Below are 21,800 nucleotides of genomic sequence, written 5' to 3' on the forward strand. Positions count from 1 at the left end.
GCCAGACAGATACACTTGGTGATTCAGCGACATGATTGTACAGGGTGTGTTTGCATACTCAGTATCTTGCAAAATTTGATCATCCATAAACAGTTTCTCCCAGCCACTAGGATGCATTATTTATTCATACTTGTGCATCTATTTCAGGCTCTAACTCCATTACAAAACGTATACAAACATTTTTAATGTACTGAAGCAGGGCACGCAACCAGGTCTCCACCCACAGATCACATTACCTGAGGAAAACACAGACCTCCCAAGGTATCTTCCTGACATCAAACAACAATTAGCAGGACTCTTGTTTTGTGACTGCTTTTCCTGAGAGATCACCTCTTTCCCTGCAGACTTGCTGCTAAAGTCACAGCTCTGCATGACCCTGAGCTGGAGCTGCTTCACTACAAACCAGCTGTCTGGCAAAAGACCCTCTTCTGCTTCAAAATGTGCTCCTTTCCCTCCTTCTCCTTCCCTGAAACCCCTATCTATTGGAATAACCTTACCTAACTAAAGAATAAATTTGTGTCTGAGAAATATGGTCCAAACCATTTCACTTTCATCAATGCCTGTAATTCCACTGACTTCAAAACCCACTGCGCTAAATTTGCTGGAACCATAAATACAAGGAAAACGAGAAAGATTTGGCCATCATCCTGTTGTTGTTTAAGAAGTCTGCAGGCAATGAAACCCTGAGTATGGTGTGCAGATTTACATCAACACAGTGGTACCTCAAAAGACAGGGATGGACGATCTCTTCACTCTAACCATCACCTTAAAGGTGTGCACTATTTTAAACTTCCCTCCTAATGAATGAGCTCTGAATGAGAAGATACCAGAAAGAAGAGAATCAGACAGGCATTACACAGGAAATTCTGTACTTACATCAGCATAAAAAACTGCCTTAATTAGAAGGTTATGCAATACTGCTACATCTACTGTGATTATGTTCAGAAATGAGAAAAAGTATTTTGAGATGAGAAAATTAGTAACAGAACTACAAAACCCTAGTGCTGCAGAGCTGAAAAGCAAGCGTTACTTGAAATATACTAATTGCAGATGACATATAACGACATATTTTTCATTTTGGTATCACATTGCTGTGTGATTTAATCCCTTTTGCCATCTGCTTTAAACAAATGGCAGTGTTATTCCCAAGAGGAAAAAAATGCTTCCCCGGTGATTCACTTCCACCAAGTATCCCACAGACACTGATGTCTTATGGCACAGCACAAAACTCAGTGTTCTGTGGTACGGAGAGGAGGCAAAATTGCTGTTATCTGTTGCAGTATTAAAAGCAAGATCTTAATTGTTTTAATAAATCAATGTGATTTTGAACTTGGGAGACGGGAGTGCTCAACTTTATATTCCTGTATCTTACCATTTCATTTCATTCTCATTATAACTTACGTTGAGTACTGAATGGGATGTGTGCTCACCTATGTAGCCATCCATGCTAAGAGTATAAGGGATATGTTGGACACAGAAAGGGCAATTTGGAATTAATCACATGTTCTCAATTTGGCATCTACTCAATTAAAGAAGACAAAAAGTTTAAAGTTGCTCAAAATGTCATATCTGCTCAGGAGACTCCCTGACAAACCGTGAACTCCACGGTCATGTCATCCTCCCTCCTTCACTCTTCTCAAGTGGAAGAACAACAGAAAGAATTTTCTCACTGCACAGGACAAACAGCGAAAAAATAGCACTATTAAAAATAGTGTGAAGCACAGCAGAAAAACCCAAAATAGGCAAAAAAGCACCTTCACATGCCATTCCACAGGTAGTAAGGTGTTGGCCTGCTGTTGGCTATGAAGTATGCTGTTTAAATGGGAGACGTGTGAAGTGTGCGCTATACAGGGCACAATTACGTCCCAGCTTAGAAGACAAGCGGGTCAGATGTACTCAGAAGGAGTTCATACAGCAGCAACATACAGAAATAAACTCCCAACGGTCACATATGCAGAACTGTGATGACTTTTCTTGTGAGAGCTACTCATTATGTAACAGGTTCCAAGCAACAAAAGCAGTCTTAATCAACAAAGTCCTCAATAAAGGATCCCATTAACCACCTCCAGCGCTGGCAGCAGTAGCTATGCTTATTTGAATAAGGCCCTGAGTTACTGAGCTTTGCCCATTGCCAAAATCCTATGCTGACTTGGAACCACAGGGAAACAGCTTGTATGTCTTCAGGTGGCTTTAACACTGTAGCGCAAAGCACATTTCACCTGGATTTTATCACACTTGCATCAGCTTTACATTGTATACCTCCTCTAACTGCAACATATTCATCTTACTCAAATACAAGAAAAAAGCCAGGCCCATACAGCACCGTCCTCAGCCTCCCTGATGCAAACATATGCAGGTACTTTTATACAATGTCATTAGGCCATAACTGATGTTAAGGTAGCCAAAAAATAACGTGTTGTTCTAAACCTCATCTCAATTACCGATGGGAAACTAAAACAAATGAATCTAATGTACAGCTTTAAGAACAGGTTGAATAGAGCAATCACCATTAGCTCAATCTGCCTCAAGGAACAGGAAGGGAATTTCTTACAAAGAATAAGGAAAAAAATGGAGTTATAGGATACTACACATTGTTTCTGGGGTTTTTCCTTTTTCTATTGCAAATTAAATTTTTTACATGTCTAGAAACCACTTTCTTTCATGAAACCACTGTAAATGTATTATTTTGCCAAAATCAATCTCATCTTATATGCATATTATGTACAAATTTCTGTCCTTTATAAAAGAATAAAATCACATTAGTCAAATAGAGCCCTATTTTTGCTCCCTGGTTTTGCATTTGGATGTTCATGAAGATCACAGATTTTTCTATGTTCCCCATAAAGACTTAAACTATGCTTTTCACTACATCATGCATAAAGATCCTTCACACTAACACTGCAAATGTCTGGGGGTGGGGGGGGGAACCCTCCCACAATCAAGTTTCATTGCAGTTTTCCGAATCTATCACTTTTCAACTCTATTCCCATAGCTACAACATCTGAATAAACAAAATGAAAAGAGAACAATGCTGTGCACTTCAAAGACTAAAAGAATTAAAATTGCACTGATTCCTGAAATCAAAGAGGTGAATCCATAGGTAAATCCTTAGGCATCACTTTGGCTAGTTAACCTGACGTGTCAATTAAATGCAAGAGTAATTTATTCAATTCTCAGTCTAGTCTGACACAAAACCTATACTTCCCCTGATTCCTAATTAGCAAAAGTACTTGTCTTCTTTCATGCAGATAATTTCATAACCATTAGTGTAAAGCATTAACACATTTTTCTTTCAATCATATTTTCCTCCTGTTGACTGACACACCTTTTCTAGTGAGTGTACTTGTGCCAGTTTCAGCTTTGTGGGAACTTGCCCCAAGGTCTTTAGGTGAAGTTCCCTCCCATACACATAAAACAATGATATATAATCATGATGCTAGCTAGCTATGTGAAGAGACATATGTCTTACCTTAGAAAATATGAATGGAAAATTATGCACTTGGATGATTGTAGCCTTTTCCATTTGAGTATATTTATGAAGCTAAATTGCACAGTACTTAACATAGGGTAGAATGCAGCATGATTAGCTCCTTGACAACACATTCAGGTGGTGCTTCTCATTAAATAATTTAAGGGTTTTTTTGACAGACCAGACTTCTTATAGGACGTCTAAAAATTCTAGGAAAATTAATCAAAACCCAACCATACACCTGTTTGAAAAATGCAGGAAAATGTCATAAAACATTCATCCACAGGAAAATATTAAGTTTCAGGTAACTTTCAGATACTTTCTAGGCTTTCTCTCATTGCATCTCTTGGTTTTCTTTCACAGTGATCAGAACTGACTACATCCTGCAGAGGTGTCAGGAAATGGAAGCACAAGGTCACGAGATCTCCTTAAACTTTGCTAAACTCTCTGGGGAAAAAGTATGGCCAAAAAAAAAAACAACAAAAAGGAAATCAGCTTCCTTGTATGAAATTTCCGTACTGCTCAGCTTGATTCACATTGCTTAGGAACAAGTGATTTACTTCACTTCCACGTGCAGAGCCATTTGCTGGGGCTTCGGATGCCATCTGTCTTGCAGGGGGAACTTTAGCGTTCTTCTCATTGCCCACCCCCCGTACGCTGGCTCCTGATGCATGACAGAAGCAAGTCTGAATCGTGCAGACTCATGCGCTGCACAATACGGTCAGAGCACAAAATACTTGTTACCCTCCGAATCACAAATGTGACTGCGGAATGTGATGGCACATCTCTCTGGGGAGAGGCTCCCAGCCCTGCCTGCTCTAGCAACATGCCGGGGGGCTTCATGGCACCATCTGCACCATCAGGATGCTGCAAGGATTTGCTGCACTGCTTTGCCAAAGGCTCCTTGTCACTCAACCAAGGCAGTAACTGCAGGTTTTACAGACATGACTTAGCCAGAGAGACTTACACTAGCCTCTTGGGCAGGCTTTGTAGCCAGTGCTCATTCTCAGGCTGCTGGGTCTTCACTGCTGCCCTGTTACCTGGGTAAAATAATGATGTCTATACAATATGCAGTGATAGCAGCTGAACACAAAGCTGGCCCATTCTAGGTGAAGGGCATCTTTACATGCAGAAGCTCCACCAGCTTATCTTAGAATCAGTGCAATTAAACTGGTACAAGCCAGTTTAATTAAACCAGACGCTCTCATGTGGGCTCAATAGAAAGTATCCTGGTTAGCTTGCATCTGAACGTTTGCCAGTGCAAGCTAATCCACTTTTGAGAGGTTTAAACCCACATATGTGTTGCTTTTCAAATTTGCACTAGCTTAGGTAACCTATTACTAAAATGACAACTTCAGTCAAACTAGAACAAGTTTCATCAGGCTAATTATTTAGGCATTTTTAGAAATATTAATCTCTTTTACTAATCAGCTTGGTTCGCTGATTGTGGTGATGAGACTAGCCTGCCCTGCCTTTGATTATAAAATGCTATTTTGGCAATCCATGTACCAAGGACTCGTAAGGGCTGTAGTGGATGCCGGCTTAATACATTACAAGAAGTACTAAGGAGCAAGTTCCTTAATCAAGGACTTTTTTATTTGAACAACTTCAAGATTTGACCTAAGACAATTAAAAAAACATCACACCTGTTTATGATTTCAACTTCCAATCCCGCTGCCCACTGGTGTTTGCTGTGACCTGACCTGCATGCAGGCTGGTGTGAGGACAGAAGTCATCCTGCACGGCCAACTGCAGAAAAATGGGAGCGTGGGCACTGCTGCAGTGTCGACTTGCCAAGTCTCACCTGAGTTTCACAAATGTACAGGAAAACCTCACCAGATTACTTTATCTATTACACCAAAAGTGCACCATTGTCCCCTAGGACTTTTAGCTGTTGTGGTCTTACATGCTACTCTACAACTCTCACAATAACGAAAGAACGAAGACACCAAGTCAGATCAAAACTAGCATTGTGCGACATGAGAAATAAACCCCAAATAGTTTAGAGTTTCTCATTAGCATGTTTTTAAGTCCTTCAGGGAATTTTCAGTGCAATGCAGTGCTCAAGACAGCTGTCCTCTTCCACTAATTTTTGGTAGCCATGGTTAATAACCGCCATGCAATCTACATATCGTTCTAGCAAAATACAAAAATAAAGAAAGGTAATGCGGTAAGAGCTATTTTTACTAACATGGAAAATTTTGTCAAAGATTATATATTTCCCTTAGAAGTGATGTAATTTTCTTTCCACAGCTATGGTCTTTCAAGATATTTTTGTTTCATTCTCAATGAAGAAAGAAGAGAGTGTTTGACCACTGATTATCATTTTTAAGATGGTAAATCAAAAGCTATTCTAACTAGAAATTATCCAGTAATGCACATATGTTCTGAAACAGCCAATAAAATGCACTTGAAAGAGCAAGAGTGACTTCAGCTTACAAAAAAAAAAAAGTCATAAAGAATTGGGAAAGGATTTGGAGGGAACAATACTCTGAGCACTGTTACGCAGACACAAACAGGTTTTGGGTTTTTTTCCAAAGTTTTCTGTGTTTCTGTTCTGGTCATTTTCTCACCTACTGTCAACAAGCTTGCAAAGCAAGATGCAATTGTTCTAGCAAAACCTATTGCTTACACTGCTACCAAGCTGTCTTCATACCTAGGACTATTCAGTCTGAGAGGTGGCAAACTGCCCATAATAGTTGTTAATTAAATAAAGTGTTAATTACCATCATTACTGGCATCGTTTCTTTCGCAGGAAGAAGACATCTGCTGGTAAGGATCAGCGAATGTCCACGGTGAACTGGTTAACATCCACTGAGAAGGAGTATCCGTTTTGAGGACCACACGATTTTCAGTAATCCTTGGTACATCAGCATTTGAGATGTTCAGCCCATACACACTATTGTCGTAAAAAGGAAAAGCATCTGGTCTGTTGCGATTGCTTATGGATGTACACAGTAGAGCTTCATTTAAGCAGAATTCAATTCCATCACATAAGCTGTCAGATTGATTATAACCTGTTGTCTGCAGAAGGGGAAAGAAAAACAGAGAACAGCATTTTCACCTGTGTCCAGGACCAGAATCATAGAACACAGAATATCTCAAGTTGGAAAGGACCCAGAAGGATCCTTGCAGGACTACCTAAAACTAAGCCATATGACTATGAGCATCGTCCTGAACTATCCCTACATCAGGATACACAAAATCAACTGCCAGACAGAACGGGAATTCATAGCAAATAATCACCTAATTTCACAGAAGTTAACCTCAAAATATGTTAAATTGGATGCGTGTTCAGGAATAAACAGCAATAACCTAGCACACTTTGCCTTAGCTCCCCTCAAAACACAGGAAAACTCAGTAACAATTGTGAAATAGTAAATTACAAAGGGCCGCTACCTGGGATGCACTGAGCTCTGCTGACTCCTTTCAGGGGGTTAATATTTTGCCCCATGGCTCAGTGAGGTACCACTTCACATATGTAAATCTGTGAAGACTGCAATCCAAAAATAACACTGTGCCTCACGTAGACAGGTAATCACAGAGAACAGGACTGCAGCAGTCAAGTTGGGGATGGCAAACAGCATTCAGCAAGCAGCCATGGCTCCCAGGGACTGAAAATGCAACTCCTGCAAAGACTCCCTTCCCACAGGTGTTTATCAAGGCCAAGCTCGCAAAAAAGCAGGAATAGCAGTGTGAGCTACTTGCAATGTCCGGCCATCCAAAACTTGCTAGGTTCAATGTAATGGCAAAAACACTGGGCTGTGAATACTGGCTGACTGGCAACCACTCAGCCAGCTCTGCTGCTGCAAGGAGTACGGTAGTGGAAAATGCAGGACAAAGACAATCCCAAGGTGTGGAATGCACCCAAAGCCATGTGGTTTACTTGAAATAAAAATACAAGTAGTCTTACACATGAAATACTAGATTAAGAACCACTGCTCTTTGACACCCTGCATTTCATTATTTTGCCTCTCTGTCTGTGCAATCCTGGCCATCTCTGCATCAAGCTATTGTCATCCTTCAACTTCCTCTCCTCAAAAGATTTCAGCAGTCCCATCCATTAAAGCTGATGGGCAAGCTCAGTTTGAGTTTTGTTGTCCACTTCTAAAGCACTGCCAAACACGTCAAAATTGTACCACAAGCTATACTAGTAAGAAGTGCCTTCGTTGTTTGGGGTGGGCAAGCATATATGGGTAAGTCACATTCACACACTGTTCACAAAAGCCGGATGAAAAGGGAGAGGTCAGAGGCCAATCCTTCACCCTCTCATGCAGGCACAGGCTCAGGTGCCGAATGGTCACTGGCCATTATGGGTCACTTGCCAGCTGAAAAACTAGGGAGGTGATGGCCTGAAGAAAGGCTCTACAGATTTTCTTGGGAAAATGAAAACCTGTGCGGAAAAAAAAGCTGTTTGGGTCAGTGAGCTTTCAATATACGCAAAAGCCAGGCAAAATGTTTTGATTTTCAGGTGCTTTAGAGAACAGTAATGGTAATCAAGAGCGGACCAAAACCAAGTCCCACCCCCAAGTGTTGAGGTGGGACTAAAGTCCAGGTCCCGCCTGGCAGGTGAACACCCAGACAGCTGAGTTCAGAGTCAGCCTCTACCCTTCACCCTCAACATAAACTTAATCATTTTCCGTATTCAATACTTGATCGGCTTCAGAGCTACTTTAAATTGCATCCCCCTAATAATGACCATTTCCAAGAAATTCTTTACCGTAAGGGTGGTGAGACACTAGAACAGGTTGCCTAGAGAAGTTCTAGATGCCCCATCCCTGGAAGTGTTCAAGGCCAGGCTGGATGGGGCTTTAAGCAACCTGGTCTAGTGGGAGGTGTCCCTGCCCATGGCAGGGGGGGTTGGAACTAGATGATCTGTAAGGCTCCTTCCAACCCAAACCATTCTATGATTCTATACTGTCATGGATGGAGCCACACACCAGCCTCTTCCCCTAAGGGGCTACTTGTTTCAGAGGAGCAGGACAGCAGGGTCTGACACACGGGGTTCATGGGAGCCTGGTGTTTCCCACTCCTGGAGCAGCCACTGTTTCTCACTGAAGACAGTGCTGTTTTCCAGGAACAAGGACAGCAGCCAAAGACTTCACTAAAAGCTCTATATGCCTCAAGCATTATAGTAATTTAGCCTTCCTACAGGAGGCAAGAGACACAATGTATCTTGCAAACATAGCAGCAAAGCAGAATAAAACACAAATTCTCACACTTAAAATTTCCACCACCTCAATTTAAGACCCACTGGCCTAAGCTTGGCTTCTGTGGGGCACCCAGTTTAAAATCACAGACTGGTTGAGGTTGGAAGGCGCTTCTGGAGGTCATCTGGTCCAACCCCTCTGCTCAAGCAGGGTCACCCAGAGCAAGTTGCCCACAACCATATCCATACAGCTTTTGAATATCTCCAAGGATGGAGACTCCACAGCCTCTCGGGGTAACCTCTGACAGTCACCCTCAGTAAAAGTGCAGAGCAGACAGTGCTCAGTCACCCTCACAGTAAAAACATGTTTCTTGATGTTCAGAGGGAACCTCTTGTGTTTCTGTTTGTGCCAGTTGCCTCTTGTCCTGTCACTGGCCACCACTGAAAAGAGCCTGTCTCCCTCCTCTTTACACTCTCCATTTAGGTATTTATATGTATTAATGGGCCTTTCCTTCTCCAGGGTGCACAGTCTAAGCCTTTCCTCATGCAAGAGATACCCCAGTCCCTCAAACATCTTTCTGGCCCTTCACTGGACACCACTTCCTCCTCCACCCCATACACTACTCCAGGAGTGGCCAGAGTAGAGGGAAAGGATCACCACCATTGACCTACTAGCAATGCTTGGCCTAATGCAGACTAGGAGACCATAAGTCTTCTTTGTGACCAGGGCACATTGTTGGTTTATGTTCAACTTGGTGTCCACCAGGACCCACAGGTCCTTTTCTGCAAAGCTGCTTTCCACCTAGCTGCGACCCAGCATGTATTGATGCATGGGGTTGTTCCTTCCCAGGGGCAGCACTTTGTACCTCCCCTGGTTAAACTTCATGAGGTTCAAACAAAGCCCTTGGATATGCCTGAATCTCAGCTTCCCACATGCTCACTCATTACGTTACCAACCATCAAAACCTAGATGCACTAGTCTATTCATCAAGTAAAGTCTCTCTAGGTCTGCAGTCAGGGATATAACTACAGCAAAGAACCACACACCTCATAGGTGCCTGTGGATAACAACAGGCTACTTTGTTGACTTTGACTCCAGTGCCAGATGAGCTGCTTCTGAATTCTCACTACATTTCTTTCTCTCTCCACCGTTGCCTGGCCCTCCTGCAACCTCTGCAGGCTCTGCTGATAGTCCTGCAGCTGCAGTGCCAGGTCCTGTCGGCTCCTCTCCAGCAGCTCCTCCTGGTACCTGCACTCCTTCTCTCGCAGCCCCAGCCGGCCCTCCCTGACCTCCTGCTCCCACTCCCGCCTCTCGCATTCACGCAGCCACCACTGCTGCCCTTGCTGAAACTGCTGCCTCAGTTTGTGTGTGTTGGCCAGCTCCATCCTTTGTTTTTCCAGATTCCGGTATTTTTCTTGTTCCAAAAAGAGGTTTAGCCAAGAACCGTGGCCCCGACAGGTCTTCTCACTCTCTTGCAGGAGTAAACTATGGAGCTCTCTGCGGCTGTCCTGGATAGCTAGTGCTGCCTAGACATCACAACAAAAGTAGACAAATGTTTAAATATTAGCATTAATCCATTTCTGTATTTTTACACAGAAGCATTATATAAAAATACTTTAACCTCACAAAGTATCAGCACTTAATGCTTTTTGGAAGGTTATTCTGCATGCAAGTCAAGAAAATTCTGTGTTCATGCCTTTAGCAATAGATGTTTCTAAAAGCACTCAACCATTTCAAGCACTATTAACACAGCTTCTGGTTTACACATAGTATTATTGTATATGTTTATGTTACAGCTGTGCATATGCACTTCAGTTACAGCTGGGGTCCAGTTCTATCAGAGGATGTTAAGAGACATAGGAAAAATGATTTTTCATGGTTAAAGAGAGCATTAAGGCACTGGGAATGTTACACTCAACATAGTATTCCTAACACAGATGTGTCTTACACAGATAAAACCGTATTGTCTCCAGTACAGCTCACGCCAACCCTAAGGCTCTCCTTGCGAAACTGCAACAGCGCAGTCCTACTAACATCACTCCTGCAGGCACCTGCCACCATAGTCAGGTCAACAGCACCATACCGCTACATGCACCTGACCAAGATATCTGTGCCAGCAGAAATCTCCAGTAAAGTAATGATTTCAGTTTTGATGTTTCAATAGTTTATTTTACAACTGAGCGTGCTGTATTCTGTCCTTCATAAGGATGTTGTGACATTGTTTGCATTAAAGATTGTGACATCCTCCAATAACACAAAAATAAATAGCTAGGATTACAAAGAAAGAAAAATAAGAAAGCCCTAGATCTGCTGAGGCACTTATTGCATAGCCTGTCTTCAAGGGTTGACATGGGAATCTGCTTCAGCAGACATTCCCAGAGAATTCCCACAGCCTCGTTACCCCATGCCATCCACCCCAGAAAGAGTTTGTAATTTTATGCAATGTGCAATTCCCACTTTTCTTGGCTCTTCCTCCAGTATTGGGTCAGTTACAGTGATGTGTAAACAGGGCAAGGACAGGATCCTCTGATTGTTTCTCTGCACCTATACTGCGAATTCACAGATCCCAAGCCTTACTTTACTGCCCCTCAGTGTTAAGCTATCTGTTTTTCAATTTTTCAAAATTTTTGCCTGAACTACAAGCTTTTTATTTTGCTTTTGCGTTGCTTCAATATGCTTAACTTCTAAATCCTAGGTTTCCCAGATTATTATGAAATAAACTAATGTCAAGAGGGTTTTAGGAAAGCAAACCTCCAGCTCTTCAAGGAGTTAGTCAATAGGACCCCCTGGGAAATGGTCCTCAGGGACAAGGGGGCAGAACAGAGCTGGCAGACCTTCAAGGATGCTTTCCATAGAACACAAGAGCTCTCGATCCCCAGGTGTAAGAAATCAAGCAAGAAAGGGAAGAGACCAGCACAGATGAGTTGGGACCTGCTGGTCAAACAAAAAGGCAAGAAGGAACTGCACAGGCAGTTCAAGCAGCATCGGGTGTCCTGGGAAGAGTACAGGGATGCTGCCCAGGTACGTAGGGATGAGGTCAGGAAGGCCAAGGCATGACTGGAGCTGAACTTGGCAAGGGATGCTAAGAATAACAGGAAGGGCTTCTACAGGTACGTCAACCAGAAAAGGAAGGTCAAAGAAAGCGTGCCCTCCCTGATGACTGAGAATGGCAAACTGGTAACAACAGACGAGGAGAAGGCTGAGGTTCTCAACAACTTTTTTGCCTCAGTCTTTACTGCCAGCCTCTCTCCTCACACCTCCCGGGTTGAAGGACCACAAGACAGGGACCTGCGGGACAAAGTCCCTCCCACTGTAAGTGAAGACAAAGTTCGTGACCACCTGAGGAACCTGAACATACACAAGTCTATGGGACCTGATGAGATGCACCCCAGAGGCCTGAGGGAATTGGCTGATGTAGTTGCCAAGCCACTCTCCATGATATTTGAAAAGGCATGGCAGTCAGGTGAAGTCCCTGGTGACTGGAACAAGGGAGACATCGCACCCATTTTTAAAAAGGGCAGAAAGGAGGACCCTTGGAACTACTGCCCTGTCAGCCCCACCTCTGTGCCTGGGAAGATCACGGAACAGATCCTCCTAGAAGCTATGCTAAGGCACGTGGAAGACAGGGACATGATTTGAGACAACCAGCATGGCTTCACCAGGGGCAAGTCCTGCCTGACCAACCTGGTGGCTTTCTACAATGGAGTGACTGCATCAGTGGACAAGGGGAGAGCTGTGGATACCACCTACAGGGACTTCTGCAAGGCCTTTGACATGGTCCCCCACAACGTCCTTCTCTCTAAGTTGGAGAGATACGGAATTGATGGGTGGACTGTTCAGTGGATAAGGAACTGGATGGATGGTCGCATCCAGAGGGTGGTGGCCAATGGCTCGATGTCCAGATGCAGAGGGGTGACAAGTAGTGTCCCTCAGGGATCCGTACTGGGACCGGTGCTGTTCAACATCTTCATCAATGACTTAGACAGTGGGATCAAATGCACCCTCAGCAAGTTTGCTGACAACACTAAGCTGAGTGTTGCACTCAATGTGCCAGAGGGACAGGATGTCATCCAAAGGGACCTGGATGAGCTAGAGAGGTGGGCCCGAGCAAACCTTATGAAGTTCAACAAGGCCAAGTGCAAGGTCTTACACTTGAGTCGGGACAATCCTCGTTGTCAACACAGGCTGGGGGATGATGTGACAGAGAGCAGCCCTGCGGAAAAGGACTTAGGGGTACTCATGGATGAAAAGCTGGACATGAGCCAACAATGCGCACTTGCAGCCCAGAAAGCCAATCGCATCCTGGTCTGCATCAAAAGAACCGTGGCACGCAGATCCAGAGAGGTGATTCTCCCCCTCTACTCTGCTCTCGTGAGACCCCACCTGGAGTACTGTGTCCAGCTCTGGAACCCTCAGCACAAGAAGGACATGGACCTGTTGGAGCAGGCCCAGAGGAGGGCCACAAAGATGATCAAAGGGCTGGAGCACCTCTCCTATGAGGACAGGCTGAGAGACTTGGGGTTGTCCAGCCTGGAGAAGGGAAGGCTCTGGGGAAACCTTGTAGCGGCCTTCCAGTACCTAAAGGGGGCCTACAGGGAAGGTGCGGAGGGCTGTTTGCAAGGGCATGTAGCAATAGGACGAGGGGCAATGGTTTTAAACTAGAGCAGGGTAGGTTTAGATTAGACATTAGGAAGAAGTTCTTTACAATGAGGGTGGTGAGACACTGGAACAGATTGCCCAGAGAGGTGGTGGAGGCCCCATCCCTGGAGACATTCAAGGCCAGGCTTGATGAGGCTCTGAGCAACCTGATCTAGTTGAAGGTGTCCCTGCTTACTGCAGGGAGGTTGGACTAGATGACCTTTAAAGGTCCCTTCCAACCCAACACATTCTATGATTCTATGAAATTAAACATACTCAAATGAAATACTTTAAAATAAAACTATAAAACTGCACCTGAGTAAGAAAAAATAGGTTAAAACATTCAAATTTAGAATGAAATAGGAAAAAACTTTAGGCTAAGACCCTACAGAATATACACAATAATTAAGATTGCACTATCTAAAATGGGTTGAGTTTGCTACCAAAGGGTCAGAGGTACTCTTTACTTGTAGCTAGGAGAACATTCTAAACAAGAACCTAAAATTTTTCAATATTTTGAACTATAAATTCAGAAATTGGTACCTGAAATAATATCAGTTCAGTTGTAGCCATCATTTTACCTTCCCCCTAGATTTTTGGACTGTACACACATCCTGATTTGTGGGGTGATTGAACTCCAAGCAAGCAAACATTACTCAGTTCTTAAAAGAAACCTACCACTGCTGTAGAATAAAAATATATTATATGACAACTGATGGAACTTACTGATACTTAGAGATAAGTATCCACTGACATAATATCTAAAAGTAGGCCAAGAGGAAAATAAACCTTAAGTAGTAATTTATTAAGACTAATTACTCTACAAAGTTAGCAACAGAGTCATCACCTGCATGCTGTACAAGAGACGGGTCAAGTTCTGCACTGATTGTACAATCTAGAAAATAAAAGAGAAGGATTTTCAAAGGTTTGACCACTGCTAACTAAATAGTTACTACATTCTGTCTGGGGTTTAAATAAACTCACCTGTGTCCTTGTAGATCGTGGGAAACTGATACTTCCTCCCTAAAATAAACACGTTGCTTTAAAAAGTAGTTATTAACTTTACAATTGTATCACCTAGGTAATTTTTTTTTTTTAACTAGCAGAGACACTCCTATCACTAATATATGCAGTGCTGAGTCAAACCTTTCTGTGGGTATGTGAAAAAAGACAGAAGCAATAACCTACAAAGACTAATAATTCATCAACACTGGAGTTTCCGTGGAAATCACTAGAGATTCTAAGCACAACTGTAAAAACAGAAATATTTCATCCACAATTTTAATCCTCTCGTGACTAATGCTACACAGAAAAGACACTTCCATTCACTCTTTGTTTACTTGACAGTTTTGAAACACAGTAACCAGACTTCTGTATACACAGCACAGTGGGTTTAGGTTCCTTATAGTCGGAAGGAGCACAAGACTCTTCAAAAACAGAGATGTTAATGTAGCAAGAAGCTAGCAGAAGGCACGATAGTGGGTTATGGCCGATGCTTTAGGTGTGCTGTGAGGGACTGAGCGCAGGCCGCGTGCTCGCTGTACTCTGCACGTCGCACCAGCAACTATTGCCCGCTGCCGCGAGGCTCAGCCACTGCACACTTTCGACCCTACTCCCTTTTTCTAAGAAGCTGTCTAAATTTATGGGGTGAAGCCACCCGTAATCCCTTCAGCATGAAGAACAGCTCCTCTGAGAAAGATAAGGTGAAACAGTGGAGAAATAAAACACAATCCCCCCTGAGGCTACGCTGAAAAGACTTCCTGTATGATTTTTTTTCATTATTTTTTTTTTCAGGGGAGCAGAGGAGGGTTTGGGGAATATTTGCTCTCTTTCTGACTCTCCTAAGCTCTCTACTGAGTCTCATTTTCCACCACAGAAAGCAAAGCAGCTGCTCCATTTAGCTGTGATAACTGAAAATGAAGATGAAAAAGGCCAGGCCCCAAAACACAGCTCAACGCAGACAAGCTAGGGGAAAGGGAGCACCAGCTGTGGCATTTCCTCCACTCCCCTCTCCCTCTCTCTCATTATCTCCCTTCAGTATTCCCCTCCATTTTCTCTCCACATCTTCACCTCCTCCTCTGCGTCTCACTGCACGTAAAATGGCTCGGCTCGGCTGTGAGAAGCAGAGGACTTTGCACGGATGCTTCTGTGCAGCACAAGCACCACCACAAGGGAGCTCTGCTTTCCCTTTGCTGGGTAGCCAAGATGAGAGTAGGCAACGAGGAAGAGCAGGGCCAAGAGGGAGACGGAGAAGGAGGAGATGCTGGCAGGGTGAGGAAGAGTGAGGGTACAAAGGAGAACCCTCATGTAGAACAAGAGTGGAGTTTCTTTCCGTTTTTGAAGGCCTTTCTAATTTCATAAAGGAGGTGTACAGGGGGATTGAAGGCTTAGCTGGCTTTGGCATGGACAAGGGCTAGCAAATGGCCAGCCCAAGAGCCTGTGGTCTCCTTGCTGCAGCACCACTTGGGCGCTGGGGGATGAGCCCAAGGCAGGTTTAGTTGAGGTAGCCGGGGTGACAGCAGCACTGCAGCTGCACCGCTTCGGCTTCAGCACAAGCCCCGTAAGTCCAGCGGTGTCCAAAGCAACTTATTCAGCTGTTTAACCTGCGCTGCCAAGCCACCGCCACCTCCACGTAACCTGCGGTGCACCTTGGCACCCTAGCTTCCCTAGCACCTTGGCTCAGAGCGATGGAGCAGCACTGGAGATGATGACCGTGACATGCCAGGGCGAGCTGCGGGCACAGTGCCTCAAGACAACCCCCCCGGAGATGCAATTACAAGGCAGGAGCTGAGGGGAGGAGATGGGGTCCACCTCTCAGAGCTGCCCACTTGGGACCCTACGTGTTGCACAGGCAGCGCTCTTCCTTCTGAGCCTTGGTCAGCATCTCACCCCCGAGATGGGGGCTTTTGCTCCGGCTCTTGGCTTCCCAGGTGAGCTGGCCTGAGCCCGGTGCTGCCACCCCACCACCACAGGACTGCACAGCCAGCCACCGAAGGCAAGCAGGAGGAACCTCCTCCGCCCCCCGAAGCCCTTCCCTTGCCTGTTTTGTTTGCTCGTTCTGCCACCTCCTGGTAAGTCTAATACTGACATGGAAATACGCGACATGGGTCTTGCCCAAATACAGGCCAGAACAGAAAAACAACTCAGGGTGGAAGAGTTTGCTGCAGATCTCTCTAGTCCAGCTCCAGCTCAAAGCAGGGCTAGCTTCAAAGTTAGATGAGGTTGCTCAGGGCTTTTTTCAGAAAACCTCCAAGGATGGAGACCGCACAACTTCTCTGGACAACCTGTTCCTGCTTGATCACCCTTGCAGTGACTTTTTTCCTTGTATACAGTCAGAATTTCCCTTGCTGCAACTTGTAACTTAGGATGCTCATCCTTTTGTTGTGCACTTCTGAGGAAAGCCCGGCTCTGTCTTCTCTGTAACCTCATCAGCAATGTTTTCATGCGGAGCTACTGGAACTTTTAATGGGCTAGATCTGAGCCCCTCCATCCTCTACTTGGTTATTTTATTTTCCCTCACCTAGCTTCTGTGCTCCCTCACTGGGACTTTTCATGGGCTTTCAAAAAATGGGCTTTCATCCCATTTTTTCCACACACAGTCTTCTCCCTACTCCCTTCTAACACAGCAGTCTGTAAGTAAGATGACCTACAGCTGAACATGAGGCAAGGTTATAGGGAGATTAGTGTATTAGCAAAAGTCTTCCAGAAATAGCTAGAAAAAAACCTCTAAGGTTTCAGGCACTCAAGCCCTCTTTCGGATCTGGGGCAAAGACAGTATGCTAACGCTAAGTATCTTCTTTTCTAGCAAACTTTGCTTTCCATTTCAAGTCACGTATCTTCTATTCTTGTCTTTCCTCTTTATTCCTTTTGTGGTCCTGCTTCTCCACCTAAGGACTCCACAATTATAGTTCACTTTATCTCCACTCAGTAACTCATACTGCTCTTACTCTAAGACTGCTGCTACATGAAATTTGCCGTTCCTAATTTTGCCCAGAACTGACTTTTGCCTCTGCTTTTCCACAGATTTGCTTATGCTTTATAGGACTTTGAAAAATGGGCAGTTTCTCCTCTGTTCTCCAATTGCTCCATTTTGATTTAATTCAAAATTCTGAAACAAGCTGGTGTAAGACAATCCATCCTATTTTATGTGCTTGCTCTCAGGACGAAGCATAAGTCTTCCTTGCATTAGCTGAGGTCTCTGTTATTGCAGGAGACTTTCATCATCCTGTGAACAGGAGGAGGCAGTAGAGGGAATACTATTGTCAGCTCCATAGATGAATGATGACAGCAGAGAACCAGACTGTTAACTGGCCCATACGAGTGGTACAAAAACACTGTGGCTCTTATTATAACCCATCAATCTGTAAGCCCGGCAGGAAAATTGTTCTGTGTTTGGATTGCTCATGATTGTGTTTTTAAAATTCATTATTAATTGCAGTGACCTCTATTAAATTGAATTATCTAGATTTGGGTGAAAAGTGCCTATCCCATGCTTTGTGTTTTGGAACAGTCTTTAGATACCCCATAAAAATTTGGACAGCATTTACATTCCAGTGCCCAGAGTGTTATGTGCAACACAGGAAGAAAAATCGGTTACAATACCTTATGCTCCAGACTGGCAACTGCTATTTCATTTTCAGCAGTGGGACTGACTTCGGGTGACTCTTCAGCTTCTTTAATTTCTGCATCTAACAAACAGAGCCACAATAAAATGCAAGAGAAAGGTATCAAAGCATATTCTGACTAGAGAAACAAAGGGCACGCTTTTTCACAGCTACTCACAGGACAGTGAAAATAGAGATTTAAATAATTTGGAGTTACAAAATGGCTTGTAGGCTGGGGAAGAACAAATTTTGCAGCCAGGATGGCACGGGTGGGACAATCCAGTTTTCCTACCTTAAAAATTAGTAGTCTTCCATTTGTGAAAGTTTGGAGATAAGTATAGCCATTATCACTAAAAACACTCTGCAGCAATGGTTTTTCCAGGACTTTATTTGCATTTTTGTTGCAAGAAATCCATGCTACCTTTTACAGCTGAACTTATTGGAATGCCAGTCCTGGTTTTCAGGCCTTTTGACAAAAATTGGCTGACTTGGGAAATGGCCTATACTGCAATATAGATTTCCCGTGGGGCTGAGCAACAGTGACGAGAAAGTGTATGGAGATACACAAATCTGACTCAGTGCTGCTGAACGCAGGAGTGTGCTACAGAAAAGGTGCAGGGGGTGCAAACCATCCGTTTACTTCAACGAAGTTATATGGTAACTCACACTGTCGGATCATTTACCCAAAGACAACGTTTATTACATTATTTTCTATTGATTTGCCATAGACATAGAGAAAGCTTTCCAAAAAAACAATCCAATACAAATTATTTTAGCAATCTGAATATGTAAAAGCATTAGCTTTTACTCACCGCCAGCAACAACTTCCAAAATTTTGTTATCACTAAATCTGCATTTCGCACTTAACTCCTCAATACTTTTCTCTGATGATGGCTCTGTTTCACTCACTTGTGATGCCATTAGAGCAACGTGGAGATTTTCAACTGCAGAGAAAAACACGCAGAATTACAGGCCCCTTAAATAGCTCCTTTATGCACAAATCAATGACACAGAATCATAGAATAACTTGGGTTGGAGGGGACTTTCAGATGTCATCTATTCCAATGCCCTACTCAAAGCTGGTCAAACTAAACTGGGGTGCTCAGTGCTTTGCACAGACAAGCTTTTAACAGCTCCAAAGATGGAGTCTTCACAGCCTCTCTGGGCAACCTGTTCCAGCTTCTGACCACCCTCAAAGTACGTAATTTTTTCTTTCATTTAACTGGAATTGCCCATGTTCCAACTTGTGCATGTTGTCTCTCGTCCTATCACCATGTGCCTCTGCAAAAAGTCTGGCTCCTCTGTATCCTCCTAATAGGCAGCTGAGGACAGCAATGAGATCCCACTCAGCCTTCTTCTCTCAAGGCTGAATACCCTCTCCTCAGATGTCATATGCTTCAACCCCCTAGTCACTTTGGTGCCCTTCGCTGGATTTGCTCCAGTTTGTCAGTGTCTCTCGTTTAAGAGAGCCCAGCACTGGTCATGGCACTGCAGACAGAACTCACCAGGGGTGAGCAGAGAAAGGATCACCTCCCTCAACCTGCTGGCAACTCTCCTTCTAATGCAGCAGAGCCAGGGAGGCAGCTGACCTTTGCCACACGGGCACCCTGCTGCCTCATAGTCAACCTGCTGTCGAGTAGAACTCCCAGGTCCAGTTCTGCAAAGCTATTTTCTATCTAGTCAGTGTCCAGCCTGTACCAACACACAGGATTACTCCATCTCAGATACAGGACATTGCACTTGTCTTTGTCAAACTTCTATGGGTTTATCTTAGCCCATTTTCCCAATCTGTAGAGGTCTCTCCAGCCCACTGGTCATCCCATTTCATTTGGTGAAAGCCACAAATTTGCTAGCAGCATACTCAATCCCCTGGTTAACTTCATTAATAAATATGTTGAACAGTACTGGTCTCAGGATCCATCTCTAAGGAATTCCCTGATAACGTGTTGCCAGCTGGACATCTTATCACTGATCCCTACCCTTTCAGCCCAGCAGTCCAGCCAATTTTCCACCCAGTTACGCAGTCTGCATCTCACCAATTCAGCTGTAAGGATACTACAGCCAGTGGAGACGGTGTCGAAGACCTTGCAGATGCCAAGGTAAACAACATGTATTGCCCTCTTCTCATCATAAAACCCATCAGGTTGGTCAGATACAATTTGCCCTTGATGAATCCATGCTGGCTGTTCCCAGTCACCTTCTTCCAGCAGGATTTGCTCTATCACTATCTCAGAGACAGCTGTGAGGCTATTTTGTAGTTCCCTACATATTCTTTCTTGAAGAGGGTTGTGACGCTTGCCTTCTTTAAGTGATCAGGAACCTCTCAGGAACAGCCTCACATTGACACTGCCCAGCTCCCTGAGCAGCCTTGGATTTATCCCATCTCATCTCATGCATTTGTGCATATCCAATTTGCCTAAGCACTCCCTAATTCTACCCTCCTCTACTGCGAGCAGTGCTTTATTCCTATAGAGTCTGCTATTAGCTCAGGGACTCGGTATTTCTGTTCTGGAAAATGATCCCCACAAATTGCCAACAGTCTAAGCAATTGTAAATTCCTTACAATGTGCTGAAGAGCCCTGAAATCCAAGACATCATTAACATTAGCATGAGAGAAAGTGAAGAGGCGGAATTAGGTGTGCAATTACAGGCTGCCATTTTAGCTAAAATGACATTTAATATTGCATCACCGACGTATATTCCCTATCCAAGTTTTATCACCAAAACACTCTCTGACTACATAATGATTATGGATACCAACCTTTGCTGCTTTATCAGTTTAAATGTGGTTATTAGCCCACAGCTCTCAATTCAGGTTATGGTAAGATCTTGTAGTCCTTCTCAAAGAGCACATGGCTCATGATGGGTATGTCTCAGTTTACCAGGACTATTTTCAGCCAGTTTTAGCAGGATTTTAGCTGAACTTCCAACTAGGCAAGGTATCCACAAATACCATTCTCTTCCTTCCTTTGGAGGATGGCACTATAGGTAGTACAAGGCTCTGTCTCTTAGATAGTAAGCAGAAAAAACATGGCTCCTACAGCAATTCTGGCAGGTGTTTCTTGGCAGATCTGCTAAGATCATCTTCAGTTTGGTCTGTGTATGACCCTGTACCACCCTGATCTGTCATCAAATCAACTAAGGTAGGTGAAAGTCAGGCACCAGATGCAGTATCATACTGCACCCTGCGATCTGCTTCACAGGGCTGTACTGCAAGGACAGCTAAGGAAACAATCATCAGGTGCAAACTAACACCATGTCCCTGCCTGCTTATATATGATTTTATGCACTAAACATACCCCTTTTCTTACAATCTGTCAGGTACCATCTTATGCATCTGAGAAGTATAAACTTGAGAGACTTCTCTTCAATGCCCTTTGCCAAGTTTTGACACTGCCAGTTCTTGAGACTTGACAAAATCACAGCACAAGGCAAGACAGCTGTACTTTGTTACCTTGAATTATCTGCCCACATGAAGAGCCAGCAGTCCACCCTTCCCATGCAAACTCACCTTCTCTGAGTGCTGCTGCCAGAAATAAAGCAGCCTGTGGAGTTTCTCCAGAATCAGGTTTAATAAGGAGATGAGGTTCTACACGAACACCCTCAAACCCATATATATCTCCCAGTTCTGCACAGATATGCAACTTCTCTTCCAAATAACTACAGATTTGCTGGTCCTGGTTACTCAGTGATTCTGTCAACCAAAAGTGAACACCGTATTAATATTTTTTATCCTGGAGACAAAACATGTTCCCCATTCACCCTTCTAATCCTTTTGCCACATAGACGTTGCTAACTCAAACTAGGCTTTTTTTAAGCAGCCAGGAACCAAATTCATCCTATAGTCTGTCCTAGTGAAAGCTGGCACAGACGCTGGCAGAGGGCCAGGCCAATGTCCTACCCTGATAAGGTGGCGTTGGCTGCGCTCTGGGGCCCTCA

The 21,800-nt window shown here is 44.0% G+C and overlaps 1 protein-coding gene across 4 annotated transcripts in view; it reads right to left on the reverse strand.

The window, feature by feature from the left end:
• The window catches only part of ARHGEF28 (Rho guanine nucleotide exchange factor 28), a 159,047-nt gene that overhangs the window by 7,378 nt on the left and 129,869 nt on the right, over positions 1 to 21,800 (reverse strand). For 2 of the 4 annotated variants that reach the window (XM_074570225.1, XM_074570224.1), the window contains exons 29-35: positions 21,373 to 21,555; positions 18,674 to 18,805; positions 17,860 to 17,945; positions 14,242 to 14,280; positions 14,105 to 14,152; positions 9,666 to 10,145; positions 6,196 to 6,493 (exon numbers count right to left, since the gene is read on the reverse strand). In XM_074570225.1, the coding sequence (XP_074426326.1) occupies positions 6,196 to 6,493; positions 9,666 to 10,145; positions 14,105 to 14,152; positions 14,242 to 14,280; positions 17,860 to 17,945; positions 18,674 to 18,805; positions 21,373 to 21,555 (1,266 nt within the window). The remainder of the gene's footprint in view (positions 1 to 6,195; positions 6,494 to 9,665; positions 10,146 to 14,104; positions 14,153 to 14,241; positions 14,281 to 17,859; positions 17,946 to 18,673; positions 18,806 to 21,372; positions 21,556 to 21,800) is intronic. The other 2 variants (XM_074570226.1, XM_074570227.1) reach the window with 2 other exon arrangements.

This window comes from Larus michahellis, chromosome Z (genome assembly GCF_964199755.1).
Source record: "Larus michahellis chromosome Z, bLarMic1.1, whole genome shotgun sequence".
Taxonomy (NCBI): domain Eukaryota; kingdom Metazoa; phylum Chordata; class Aves; order Charadriiformes; family Laridae; genus Larus; species Larus michahellis.